At 38.7% G+C, this 13899-nt stretch overlaps 2 protein-coding genes across 13 annotated transcripts in view; one reads left to right on the forward strand and one right to left on the reverse strand.

Moving 5' to 3' along the window:
• Positions 1–13899, reverse strand: part of zgc:136858 (uncharacterized protein LOC678543 homolog) — a 34432-nt gene that overhangs the window by 5749 nt on the left and 14784 nt on the right. For 8 of the 12 annotated variants that reach the window (XM_034685895.1, XM_034685896.1, XM_034685898.1 and 5 more), the window contains 15 exons: positions 13806–13895; positions 11600–11659; positions 11318–11504; positions 11059–11190; positions 6750–6808; positions 6629–6650; positions 6177–6320; positions 5910–6031; positions 5703–5823; positions 5440–5487; positions 5185–5345; positions 5018–5092; positions 4857–4926; positions 2555–2650; positions 72–2464 (listed from right to left, as the gene is read on the reverse strand). In XM_034685895.1, coding sequence (XP_034541786.1) covers positions 72–150 — 79 coding nt within the window. In that variant the 5' untranslated portion in view covers positions 151–2464; positions 2555–2650; positions 4857–4926; ... (10 more) ...; positions 11600–11659; positions 13806–13895. The remainder of the gene's footprint in view (positions 1–71; positions 2465–2554; positions 2651–4856; positions 4927–5017; positions 5093–5184; positions 5346–5439; positions 5488–5702; positions 5824–5909; positions 6032–6176; positions 6321–6628; positions 6651–6749; positions 6809–11058; positions 11191–11317; positions 11505–11599; positions 11660–13805; positions 13896–13899) is intronic. The other 4 variants (XM_034685902.1, XM_034685891.1, XM_034685897.1 and 1 more) reach the window with 4 other exon arrangements.
• On the forward strand, positions 9124–13480 carry LOC117814519 (troponin I, slow skeletal muscle-like). The gene is made up of 9 exons (XM_034685907.1): positions 9124–9228; positions 10551–10579; positions 10680–10683; positions 10816–10857; positions 10969–11100; positions 11176–11265; positions 11364–11534; positions 11617–11707; positions 13163–13480. Exons 2-8 carry the CDS (start codon positions 10569–10571, stop codon positions 11701–11703), a joined length of 537 nt encoding a protein of 178 aa, XP_034541798.1. The 5' UTR covers positions 9124–9228; positions 10551–10568; the 3' UTR covers positions 11704–11707; positions 13163–13480.

A 13899-nucleotide genomic window follows, 5' to 3' on the forward strand; every position in this document is an offset into this window, starting at 1 on the left:
TTCAAAATTAACTTTGTCATGAACAATGTGTGTTTAATGTGTTTTAATGTTAGAGATTTAAAGTGATTTACCATTTTTGTACAATCTGCTTTGAGAAAATGTAACTCCTCTCCTCAGGATGAGCGCAGAAGCTCTCTTCAGCATTCTCATTCTTGAAGATGATTCTGAGAAGGAAAAAGACAACTAAATTCAGTGTAAAATCTGTGCCAGCTGATGCCTCAAATCTTGTTTCCCTGCACGATGCTGCAGACTATTTCCTCCCCTCCAGCGTGCCTACTCCTTCTCTTCAGGCTACCCATCTGGGATGTGAATTTTTAAATCACATTTAATATTCAAACTTTTTGGTGAAGATTTGGATCGTTTGGAGTAGGTTTAGATACTCGGGGAAGCAAAACAGGCCTCACACACCCGTCCCTTGCAAGTTATATTCAGGAACTGAAAAATGTAAATTACAACTCTCCCCCTGAGTTCTCTCCCTGCAGAGCCCTTTATTTGATAGAAACTTTTCAGAATGCACGGCACATCTTATGTCAAACTTAGACCGACCTTCATGAAAGAACTATGTTGAACACACATGATGCCCTTGTCAAAATCAAAACATTGAACAACATTAACTCAGCTTCTTGAAGTTCAAACCGAAACGCCTTCACAATTTCATCACACCCTGCAGTGTGTTCACAGCCATTACAAGGCACAAATCCAACTCCACCATTGTGAGGATTTTCTTTGCCCTAGTTCTCCAGTTTGTTCCCACTCCCCCTCCCTCCCGATTTTGGGGCCACTCTCAGAAACTGACAGCCACATTCCTGAGCAGTTTGAAGTCTTTTCCCTACAACACTGAATGTATGCACTAAACTCAGGTGATATAAAAGGATTACACTGCGAGTGATTTATCTGAGACAAAAGTTAATGTATTACTCAGGTCTAAATGGCAGATAATGCGCCAACAATAAACATTCTGTCTTCAGTCTCTGACTCTGAGTGGATCAGAGACACAAGAGCCCAAATACTGCATGTTTATAAAGGAGTTAACCACATTAAGAGATTTCTAGAAAAGCTCTTAGCTGTTTAAGAAATGCTGAACATTTAACCAAAACATACATTCAAAAACATCACAGTTCACCTTAAAGAGGGTTTAGTGCTTACCTTCTCCACTGCAACAGAAATGTTACAAACTTTGCCCTGGGGGCTGAACTTTGACCCTGCCGCTGTTTACACAGCCAGAAAGCATCAAGCACAGATCTCTGGGGTTGAAGCTACCCTGGAATCCCCTCCTGAGAGAGAGCAATGTGATACTCAACATTATTGCACAGAAGAGAATAGCAAATACTTTAGTCTAGTTAATCATTTGGAAACTGTAAATTAGTGTCTACATTTCTCCTGAGTGAAAAATATACATGTTGGTTCAACCACATGTCAGCTTATGTTGTGTTTTTTGAATCAGACCAAAGGGGATATTTGTAGATGCCTATTCAAGTTAATGCAATATAGAATGACATACAGTGTAATAATGAATGTATTTGCCAATATCAGCAAAAATAACAATCAGATTTAAAGGAAAATAAGAATAAATAAACAAACAAGCCACATTTGGTTTTTTTTTATGGCACTGTTAAATTTCTCAACAGATTTCACTTTAATCAAACTGCCTGCAGGTTTCTGAAATGTTCTCTTGTGACTTTATGTGACTGATGACGTGGGGTGAGTAAGGTTCACAAATTGTATGTCATGGTTGTGTTTGCACTTGAGCTTTCTTCCTCCTCCAGTAACTCATCATCAAACCAGTGTGGATGCTCCACCTGGTACGCCTGAAAAGCCTCTATGGCACCCTGCAGGTCTCTACCTGAGGGGCAGAGCTGGTACTCGCCCTCTGATAGTCCTTTAATGAGATTCACTTGGCCTGGTTTGTGCTTTTCAGCATCCAGGATCCTGAAGAAGAGCTCCTCAAACTGTTTCATCAGCTTGTATCGTACTGTAATGAGGAAAGGAGAGGGAACGTCTTCCTCAGAACAGATGTCATCAAAGTACGCCACTATATACTTTGTAAATGACCTAGATCGGATGAAATGGGGGACCATGAGGCTGAGAGCCGGACTGAGCGTGTCACCTACAGGTGAGCAGACATCCTCTCTCAGAAAAATCTGTTTGTCCCCACACATGGCTCTCCACTTGGCCTGTACTCCTTTTGAGCACAGGATGAGGATTTTATCTGACGACTTTCCTATTTGTTCTCTGTGCCAGTCGACCCACTGGATCCTCCCCAGCACTCCCAGTCTAGCAGAGTCCAGCAGATCCAGGACCACTTCAGTGCCGCATTTGTTCACTAGGAAGGCACAAAGCTTGAGAACGATGTTTTCGTATAAAGGGTGGTCACGGGAGTAGAGGATGAAGACTCTTTTCCTCTCCTGGACTTTAAAGCTTTCTGGTTGTTTTCCGGCAGCAGACCAGGATGTGGAGACACGCTCTGAGAGAAGAAGAGTTACGCTGATCAACCACAGATTCAAGTTCAAATTTACTGTTCATCAAAGGGCAATTATAAGTAAGGAAGGCAGACCTTTATGAGATGCTCTCCAAATTACAAAAGCGAGAAAAACACAAAAAACAAGGAGCCCAACAGCAACCTTTACAAATACAGTCCGCGTTGGATAATCTAGAAAGAAACCAGAAGAAAGAGAATGGATTAGCAAGATTACACCACAAATACATAAAGGGATTATTAATAGTATTGTGAAAGTGGTTCCTAACTGGTGGTTGAGACTTGTCATGAAAGTCTGAGGCCCTTGTAATGGTCATTTTCGGTATTAATGGTGAAATGTGGGATTATTTGCCCTCAAATGGCCACCAACTTTTATCCAAACCTGACTGTCTGACAAGTTTAGAGCTCAACACTCAAAGACTTAAGATATCAGCAACAAGTTCAAAGGTTACGGGCCTAGAGAGTTGAGAACAACTGATTTAAAGGTGACATATTACGCTCTTTTTCATCCAAATATATTGGTCTAAGAGGTCCCCAAAACATGTCTTTAAAGTTTATGCTAAAAAAAACCACTTTGAAATCAGATTTTGGCATGCCTGAAAAGCCCTTTTCTTCAGCCCTGCTCAGAACAGTCTGTTTTCCCTCTGACCACGCCCCCTCAGGAAGTGGATGTGCCCTCGGCTCTCCAGCACGTTGATCTAATGTTTACATTTTGGCTGAATATACACGGCTGCTCACAGATAGCGTTACTTCAACCCTCTGAATTTGATCCAGAATCTGATCCTGACGGAGAGGCGCCTGCAGCAGGACCTTTCTGAACAATTAGTCACAGATTTAGTGTTTCTTGTTGTTTTATTTGTCAGTATGTCAATGTATGTCGATGTATGTCTTGGTACAGCTACGAACATGTAGCTATGTGGCTATGCTAACTAGCGCTAGCACTTTTCCATGAAAAATAAAAATCATCCACTAGATCTTCAAATCTGCAGACATGGGGAGTAAAACCAACCTTTGTGTTTATTAAGACAGCATACAACTACCATGCCTCCCTCCTTAGCTCCTTGTTAGCACACATTTGTGCAGGTAATGAAAAACAGAGGAGGGGTTGAGTTGTATTTTATACAGTCTATGGGCTGAGCAAGCTCTTAGCTCTGACTTTCGTGACAGACTGGATATTGTTGTGACGTAACAAAAACACGGAAAACTGAAACGGCTCGTTTCACACACATTTACAGAAAAGTGGAGAAATCAAAACAGGAGCAGAATGGATTTCTTTCATTTTCGGGGGGTTTGTAGACATGCCAGGGACACATATTTCAGGTAGAGAACCATTAAAAAGTTGATTTTGCATGATATGTCACCTTTAATGTCTGTCTGTACTGTAACCTAGAGACAAGACTAATCTGCAAGCTCACGTTCTTCTGACGTATACAGATGGGTGTGGTCTCATTCAGCTGGGTTCAGGTCGGGACAGTCACAGGTTTCATTTGATGAGTGGCAGGTTAAAGCACTGATGAGGCATTTTAAAGACAACCATGATGGCTACAGAATGTCCTGAATCTGCCATCACTTAATTGTTGTTGGTTTTTAAAAGCTTACATGGGCGGGCACCATCATTCCTGTGTGAGTGTTTGCACCTGCATGCTCCAGCCAGAGCACTCAGGTCAACGCACCAGGTGGTTTTAGATGTCCCGCGAACGAGGCTCAAAACTCGAGGCGACCAAGCCTTTGCGGTGGCTGCTCCCACACTATGGAACAGTCTGCCTCCTGATATAAGACATGCTCAGAACATTGAGAATTTCAAATCATTACTTAAAACACACCTCTTTGCATTGGCTTTTAACACCTGTTGAGCGAGACATCCAACATTTTATTTTGCTTTTATTTATTGTGGCTTTTTCTCGTGTAATCTATTGTGTTTTTAATATCTGTTATTTTTTAATTACTATTTGTTTTTATTGTTTGTGTTTTTAAGCTTGTACAGAACTTTAGCCAACTGCGGTTGTTTTTTAATTGTGCTATATAAATAAAGTTTGACTTGACTTGACTTGACTTAATTATCAAACTAATTGGTTGGTTACCAAAAGATAAGTGTTGGTTATCAAATCCTGTTCTGCCACATGTCTGTACTATCCTCACCCATGCAGAAACTATGCAAATTGGATGCCGGAAGTAGTTACCTAGCCTAGCAACTACCCCAACATCAAACTTTAATAATATGGTTTAATATGATCTGTGCCTGCTGATAATGCTCTTTTGAAAAAACAGTAGATCTGAGAGGTGCAAGAACACTCTGCATAATATACCAGAGGATAAGTCTGTAAATATACTGTATATGCAAACTTTATATAACTGTTAAGTATGTATATATTGTACTTACAGAGGCAGTAATCTAGAGTATTCTCCAGGCGCAAACAATCATTCTTGCATTGAATGAAAAATGGCTGAATCTGAACAAGCAGAGAAAGGTGAGAATATGGTTTTATATCTCAACAAGAAAGACCCTTCTATAGACTTTTAGGAATGGGATGTTAAACTTACTATCAACAATATGTCACAGTGTGAGAGCTGCCACAAACCAAGCTCAAATGTAACACTCAGAGATGTTGTGTTTCCCTTTTTAACAGAGGAAATGACAAAGTGAGAAAACAACAACATGCCACAAAGGCAGTCGTCAATGTGTAGGGGACACAATCATTATAATTCACCTTAAAAAGATTCACTGAGTTAAGTGTTAAACCATGACACTGGATGGAGACCTGGTACTTCTCTGAATACTGTGCCGCCTTAAAAACCACGATGATTGATATCTTTTTGTGTTCCTTATCAACGGACACGTCAGTGCTCATGAGAGGGTCCCAGAGACTACCTGTGATTAGAAAAACACACAATATTTTTTGATGAAGGTGGGTCTCTTACAGTCGTAGAAGGAAACTTGTAAGATTTAAAGAATGTAAATTTACCATTTTGCAGACACAGTAGGGATGACTGGAATCTTCTGTCACTACATCCTGCTTATGACATTTGCATTGGTTAAAAAAGCAGTTCAATTTTAAATTTTCAGGATTAACAAGAAGTCAGTGAAGAGTGAAACAAGCTTGAGCAGTGACAGGATACTCAAAGAGGTCTTTGATGACACATCCTTGAGTTTAAAAAACACTATACAAATCTCTTCATAGTGCTTCTTTTAGTATCAAAACAACTTCTAACCTTGTTGATGACTCACCTGGGATGGTCATTTGCTTTGAAACATTTTGGTCTCCAACTGTAGGCTCTGGCAAATTAAGAACTGACACTGTATATGTATGTCCCGGTTCAACCACAACTCCATCCAAGGAAAATTTCCACTAATAAAGAAAACAACACTTTTGGTATTTTATCAATAAAATATAATTAAAACATATTTCAGCACACAAATGTAACACAGTCTCACCCTGTTTCCATTTGGATTCAGCACATGGGTATAAATATTAAACGCGAACTGCACACACATGCTTCGATTTGTGGTTTCATCCAGGATCCTTATCTCTGATCCTTTAAGTTTGAATACACCTGCTGTAAACAGAAGAGAATGTATTCACCTTTAGTAAAATACTTTCAGTTTACAGCTTGTTTTTTAATGCATTGAAAAATGTAAGGTAGAGTAAAGGTAGCTTTGGTTCAAAATGAAGTACTGTACTCTCTTGTTACTATTACTGACCATCCGCCTTCAATTTCCACGTCACATTGACAATAGAAACAGGCTCCTGTTCATCCATCCAGACCCCCAAATGATCAGAATCCCACTCTGGGCCACTAGGAGCTTCAGTTCTGGGGACAATCATGCGCTCTTCTGAACAGTTATCTGACATTTAAGAAACAGTGTGTTTATATTTTAATACATTAAATTTTCCAGTATTAAAGTATGTGTGCAGATTAAAAACAATATAAATTATAAATTATAAATATAAAACAATAATAATAATGATAATAATGATAATAATAATAATAATAATAATAATAATAATAATAATAATAATAATAATAATAATGATAATGAATAAATAAATGATAGAAAATTAGATTTTACAGCAAAAATCGCTCCAGCACGCTAACAATGACACAAATGTCTGTACAGGAAAAGAAAAGTCAATTGGCAGGTTAGATACTGACTTATTTTACAGTTGTTAAGACCCTGAAAAAGAAGAAGAGAGAGTGGCTTTAACTTTCCGTAATTTAATCATTTTAACAAGTCGCTTGTATATTCATTGTCAAACACAAAGTGATTCCTCACTGGTTGATTACAGTCCAGCCGCTTGTCCAGAGTCCTGAGAGAAGACGATTCAAAGAGTCCTGCAGCCGCACAGAGACAGAAAAGCAGTACATGGATCATTCTGATGTAGCCTCTGTATCTCCACAACTAAGGTGAGAACGCTTTAAAAACAGCCGGGTAAAAAAGGAAAAATAATCAACTCTTTACAGAAAGACTGATGACCCATTTTTGAGACACAGAGGAGGCTCACTGTGATCTGCTTTCTACCTCTGTGATGTGTTTCACGTTTATCAGGTGCTGCCATCTGAATACAGAGGAAGTACGCTTTCTGTTTTATCTACTGTGGTTGGTAGTTTTCACTCTGTTTGCACAAGGTGCTGCAAAGTTGCTGCTTGCTCAACTTACAGTTAGTTGAGAATCATGTGAGAAATTCAAGTTATTTTTTTAACCTTTGAGGCATAAATGTGCAATGTAAACAAGTCACAAATCACCCAACAGTCACCAGAGGGCAGCAGTGTCCAAGCTTCCAAGGAGAGGATTTCCAGTAGATACAGCTTTGATTACACTGTTGTTGCTTGAAAAAGTTATAAATAAAGGCCTTCCAAGAAATTTGTCACATTATTTTTTTTGTTTTTTTTCATTTTATTTTCATTTTAATTTGATGCTCAGTCCATGATAACATGGTATGGAGCCGCAGAACATAAATTAAAAATAACAAAACAATATAATGAGGGCACACAGCATGGTTGAAGTACAGCAGATCTTACTCAAACAGATAACTTTCAGCTTATCTGATTGCAAAAGTAGAATTAATTTAAACACAGAGTGACGTTGGGAATAATACCTGGGTATGAACCTCTCTCTATTATTCAGAATGCTTGTGCCTGCATTCAAACAAAATATGGTACTCATCGACCACACGATTATCATTAAGAGATTACAAATCCTCTGTTTTCTATCCAGGCCTTTATACCTTCCAGTGACCTTAGGGATCCTGAGGTTATTCTTTCTAAAATTACAGATAGCCTGTCTATACTTCTGGTTTTCAAATAACAAATATTTTTCTAGTTTTATATCTCGTTTAAATTGTACATATAAATCACATAATGTCATTTTATCCAGTTCACCTTGCCACCTTTGCAGAAACTGATCTTTAAGCCTCTGCTCAACTGTTCGTCTAAGCCAGTTAATGTTGTTACACTGCTTTGTGATCCAGAGGTAAGACAGGCCACAGTCATCCAGTATAAAAACAGCTGTTGAATAAAAACACAGCTCTGCTAATGTGGGAATTTTGTCCTGATTTGACTGTAAAATGCTGACAGAATAAAATTAAGTTAGAGAGTAAAATCACCTGCTGGATGTTTATGTTGGATTGAAGTGTCTCACACCTCCAAGAGGTCACTAAGACTCCACTCAAACCAACACCCAGCCTGACCTCACAAAGTACCCAGGCAACTAAATACACAGAGAACAGAAGATCTCAGCGGAGGATCAACACATGATTCCCACACACAGCAGGATTATCAGCATCAAAACTACTCCATCAAAAACTATAGGACAAAATTGTTGCCATTGCTATGTGATAATTCCCACCGCTTTGTCTCAGCTTTACTGTGTCTCTTATTGGACATAGAGCTCAGCTGTATCACTTTACATAACACAACGAGAGAGACACAAACAGTCAGACAGTCATGTGGCACAGAAATCTGACCAGAATAGACTGTAGAGGTTGTGTTTGATCTCTGCTCTCTATGAGAGTGGTGCCTCAACATACCGGTATTAAGGAGCCATGGTGGCGCCTTGATCTGACTTATTTTGGAATACTTTGATTTCGTTTGGCTACTGTTAGGAGTAATATTTCATGCAGTGTTCAGGAACTGGTCAACAGGATTTAACATTTATCAGACACAAATAAAAACAGACTTGCAATAATTGAAATAATACAACCATGTATGGATCTTACAGTATGGATACGTTCTTTAGTGATTATTCTTTTGCATCTATCACCATCTACTAGTGTATGTTTGAAAAGACTGATAACAGCGTCATTAGCGCCATCTGTACTTTGTTTTAATACTAGTGATCTAACTTTTTAAATTGAGGACTGTTTTATCAAAAGGCTTAAATGTTATTCTGTCAACTTTTAAAACCTTATTTAAAATACAACTTTAAAACCACTGATGTTTGTTGTTGGCCTTTGTCCACGCGGGTCAGTTGATATCTGCAGAAAGGAACAATCAGCTGTCACTTAAGTGAGGTATGAGTGAAGTGTGCTCTTGTGCAATGCTATCACATGAAACAAATGGGTCATGGGTTGAGGGCAAATCAAAACGGGTTGCATTGTGGTGCAGGAATTGTCAGGTGGACAAGGGGTCTATTTTAGTTAGCCATTCACATGAGACTTTGAATACATAAATCTTTCACTTATAACCATATAGTGCTTTTTCTTTTCCTGACTCCCCACTGTTTCTGCCCTCGCTGATTTCTTCTCACCTTCAAGGTAAGATTCACATCAAATAATCAACCTGCTCTATTCACCACAGCCAAATGGAAGTCTATCAGGCTTATTATAGACATTAGAATGGGCTCTTTAACTTGACAAGGCAGAAGCTTGGGAAATCAGCCCAGCTATCTAAGTGCCCGTCTCTACCGTTATATGTTTGTCTGGATAAAGTTGAGTCTGGTTTTATTGTAGGAAGTATTGAAGACTGCATATCAGCATGCCCATGACACGGCTGGTATTTATGTGAGGGAATCCCTGCTATGCCGCTACTTTTGTCAAGGTCTTCAAGTAGCTTCTCAAACGTGGCCCTCCGGCGTTGACTCCTTGATGATCTCTTGATCCTCTAAGTGAGGAAATGTAACCTGAGGATTAGATGGCTTGCCAAAGTATTGGTGAGGAGTAACAGCACGCTTGACCCATCGGTGTGGCCGAAAGCTGGTGTGATAAGTGATGATGGCTTGCTCGTATGAACTCTCCCCCCTTGATAAAGCGGCAAGGCTGCAGGCTTCCTAAAATTGTCTGCTACTTTACTTGTTTGCCTTGACTTTAGCACCCTGTCAGGCTGGCTTAATTTCAATGGGATATATTGCAGTGTTGATGCATCGACATGTTTTAATCTGCCTTTAATGCCTACAACTATTCATTCATTATTTACACTATGTTAAAATCCTAAAGCATGAGCAATGAGGCAGTTACAAAGCAAAACCTGTTAAGAAAACGTCAAAGAAAATGGGAGAAAGACTCAAGAGAGGATACATGATAAAAGAGATAGTGTTGATTTTCATTTTAGCCATAATGTGGACTTTTTGGCTTGGAGCTTCCGAAGATACAATTAACAACTTAAAAAAATAGAAAACAAGCAGCATCGTGGATCATAGTGAGCTGGGGTTAAGAGCAGTTTTTGAAATCGCTATAACAGTCTCTACAGGTTTGGTGTTGTTCCTCTCTTGGCTGCCAAATTTGCAGCTTGGCGTTCTCTGGCATCAACCAGCCCTCTGCAGCTGCTGGGACACAGCGGAGCATGATGGCAATGTGGCTAAATATAGATGTGAAACAGGCCCCTGATCAGCCCTTTGTAACAAACTGGTCCTGGAAGGATTCTACAATTTATCAGAGAGCCCCTGAGGACAATTACATTTCATAAATCTATTAAACTGTTAACTTGTTGGATTCCCTGAACATGCTAACTATGGAAAAACCTAATGAAACTGAGAAATGATACAAAGCCTAATCAGCTGCTCTAGTGGGATACAGTATGTGAAAAAAATGACATGCAATGCAGTAGAAATGAGTAAAAAAGCTTTGTTTCTGCTCTTAAGGTACTAAAAGCTGCAAGCATGTCTGAGGGGTGAGTACCTTATCCAAAGAGAAACACGTCATACACTTTTTACACGATAAATAACAAAATGTGTATCTTTGTCTTCTCTTCTTTTCACGTTATGATGAAGACCGGTAAGTCAAAAAGATTACTTTTTACAGCATCATCAATTGAGTCATAATAATACTTTTTAATCCTAAAAATATATTTGCATACATTTAATAAAGACTAGATTTGCTGTATGAAGAATTTCATCTTTGTTATAGAGAAAGCAAAAATACTCCGCTACGCGCCGGCTGCAATTGAAGGTAGGTCTTGCCAGCCTTTAGTCCATGTATGAATATCATTTATCAGTATGTGTCTTGATCCAAGGCAGCTTTAATTTTATCCATACTTATTAGCACCTTACTATCTTACAGGTCAAGCTGCTGAAGAAGGCAGAGTCTATGCTGGTGGCTGAAAGTGAGGAAAAGAAACAGGAGAAAGAAAGAGTCATAAACGAGTCTTACCCTCCGCTGAAGCTGTCAGGTCTCTCAGTCCAGGAGCTCCAGGTACTTAAACACCAAGCTGATTCAGTCCCTCAGTGTTGTTCTTGTTCATCTTGACAGATCTGGTTTTCTTGACAGGATCTTTGCAAAGAACTACATCAAAAGATTGATGTTGTGGATGAGGTTCGTTATGACATGGAGATCAAAGTGGGCAGAAATGAAAAAGAGGTAAAGTGAAACTTGGGCACATATTAGGAAAAATAACAATTTGAATATTTACCTGCCAATCAGGCTATTGCAGTATTGTTGTGATGTTTGTGGCACAGATCGACGGTCTGAATCTTAAGATCATTGAGCTGAAGGGGGCAAAGAGGCCGAGCTTGAAGAGGGTGAAGAAAACCACAGATGACATGCTGGGGGCGTGTACTGACACTTCCAAACTTATGAAGGCTGACTTTAAAGCCAAACTAAAGACAGTGAAGAAGGATGAAGAAAAGGTAAAGTCACTGGTAGAGATGAACATCCACAAATTAAGAACCTGTTTTTGAGGAAAATATCAAACCTTATCTCTTTGTGCAGAGGGAAGAAGTGACTGATTGGCGTAAGAACGTGGAGGCCATGTCTGGTATGGAGGGAAGAAAGAAGCTGTTTAACGCTGGACAATAAAAAGGTGCTTGTGTGAAAAGAGGATGTTAAAGCAACACATCTTTCTCACAATGCTTTGACATCTTAAGTTCTGTGCATCACAGATCACACCCATATGATCAGGGAAGAAATGTGTCAATACATCACTTAATCTCACACAGTCTGTTTACAAAAGCACCAACTCCAGAAACAGAAAAACTCATTATTATAAAGACTGAAAGGCAACTTTTTGATTGGTTCAATGTCATCCTGCATCATCAGTGCGTCATACGGACAAACACATGGACACACAATTCTGATAAGTTCATGCAAATAAACATATCAAGCGGATGACTCAATATTATTGATTCAAAATAGAATTATTCATCCATAAACAGAATGACACACTGACAGACATTTATTTTTAGATATTAAAAGATGATATAGATTTTCATGCACTTGTCTCAGATAGTTTTCAAATTCTCTGGACAAATGTTCTTATTACCTTTTGAGTCCACGTATTTGAAATGGAGTAAATCCTGAGCCACTGAAATCAATGTAATCAAACTATGACTGTAGCAGATTATTTCATATCATCCTTTATCACTTAGGTGTACAGGAAGTAATCAGAAGTATTGGATAGCATATGTACTGCAAGTTATGAAAAAGGCCAATTATACAATCAGAATAAAAATAAAAAAACAAGCCACTCCAGGGTCCCACCTTACAAACCCTCTCAGTTTTTTTAGCAGCACCTGAGTTTGACAAACAGCTTTCATACATACAGGTACACTGGTGGCCTAGTGGTCTAAGCGCCCCACATACAGAGGCTACAGTCCTCGTCGCAGGGGTCGCCGATTCGATTCCCGGCTGGTCGACCATTTCCTGCATGTCTTACCCCACTCTCTAATCCCCATATTCCCTGTCTCTCTTCAGCTGTCTTATCAAATAAAGGCAAAAAGGCCAAAAATATGACTTAAAAAAAAGCTTTCATACCAACCTGAGTACTAACTGAGTTATAGAATAGAATAGAATAGCCTTTATTTGTCATTGTAAGGTGTACAATGAAATTAGAAGCGCTGCATGAGATAAATACATAATAATTTATGTATTTATTTACTGCTGAGTGTTGATTTTATTATTGCTATGTTGTAAGGTGACCTTGGGTGTCCAGAAAGGTGCCTATAAATAAAATAAAAATAAAATGAATTCTAAATAAAAATAAAATAAAAACAGGTAGAAAATATCTATAAAAGACAATAAAAATATAGAACGATATAAAAACAAATATCAAATATATAGTCAGGTCAAGAGAAGAGGTATTTGGTTTTAGGATATTACACATTATATGAACAGTTTTCACAGTTTCCGGTGTTGCACTTGACACGAATATTACTACACTAATCATTATCAGTTTCAGTTTGAAAGCCTTCTTCCATTTTCTATGTATCAAGTATAATTTGTCCTTTACAGTTAATTCCTTTTTTCATCTCACTTTCAGAATTCAAGATTTTCATGACCAGATGGAATAAAATCTGGTTTTGTAAAGACTGATGTCAAGATCCAGTATAACACCTTCTTAGACAAAACTGTAGGAACATACTTTTTATCATTTTGACTTCACGTTAACTCATATGTTAAAAGTATCAGTGTCGGTTTTAATGTATTGACATAAAGTGTATAGTATTCCTTGCATATTGATATTGTTCTCATGGGCTTTGGGAGTATGTGTTTTAAAGTGCAGTATTTGTATTAAACAGATGATGGCGCTGTCACACTAACTGTAATACACATGATGCTGATTAAACAACCAAGCCAACTCTTCTGTTTGAGTTCTCCAGTTTGTTCAGATCTTCAGATTTCAGATTTAAATCAGTCCAATTAAGAAGTCGTGAGATTACAGACTCAACAAATAGATGTTAATCCCCTGGAGGTGAAGCTGTCTTAACATCCTGTTCTCCCAGTGTTCAGCAACAGAGACATACTGGGGAATCTGGTGTTGTAGTTGTAGAAGTGTAGTAGTAAACAGTATGCTGGCTCAGGACAGAGGAGGCTATTTTAGTTGGCCACTCACAGAAGGCAAGAGGGTCCATTAAAATTGACTTGAGTTTTCTACCTGTCATTTCAAGACAGCTGCTACTCACCTCAGCAGGTTTTCTTCCCAGACGTAAAATAAAGGTATGTTGATTTTCCTCTTGATGATACAGATCTTAAATTATGATGGTGGCATCCACCTAG

This window comes from Notolabrus celidotus, chromosome 6, assembly GCF_009762535.1.
Source record: "Notolabrus celidotus isolate fNotCel1 chromosome 6, fNotCel1.pri, whole genome shotgun sequence".
Classification (NCBI taxonomy): Eukaryota; Metazoa; Chordata; class Actinopteri; order Labriformes; family Labridae; genus Notolabrus; species Notolabrus celidotus.

Coding starts and splice junctions, on each gene's coding strand:
- LOC117814519 (XM_034685907.1), top strand. Junction 11,101..11,175: donor TCTCAGTCCAGGAGCTCCAG/GTACTTAAACAC, acceptor TTTTCTTGACAG/GATCTTTGCAAAGAACTACA. Junction 11,266..11,363: donor TGGGCAGAAATGAAAAAGAG/GTAAAGTGAAAC, acceptor TTTGTGGCACAG/ATCGACGGTCTGAATCTTAA.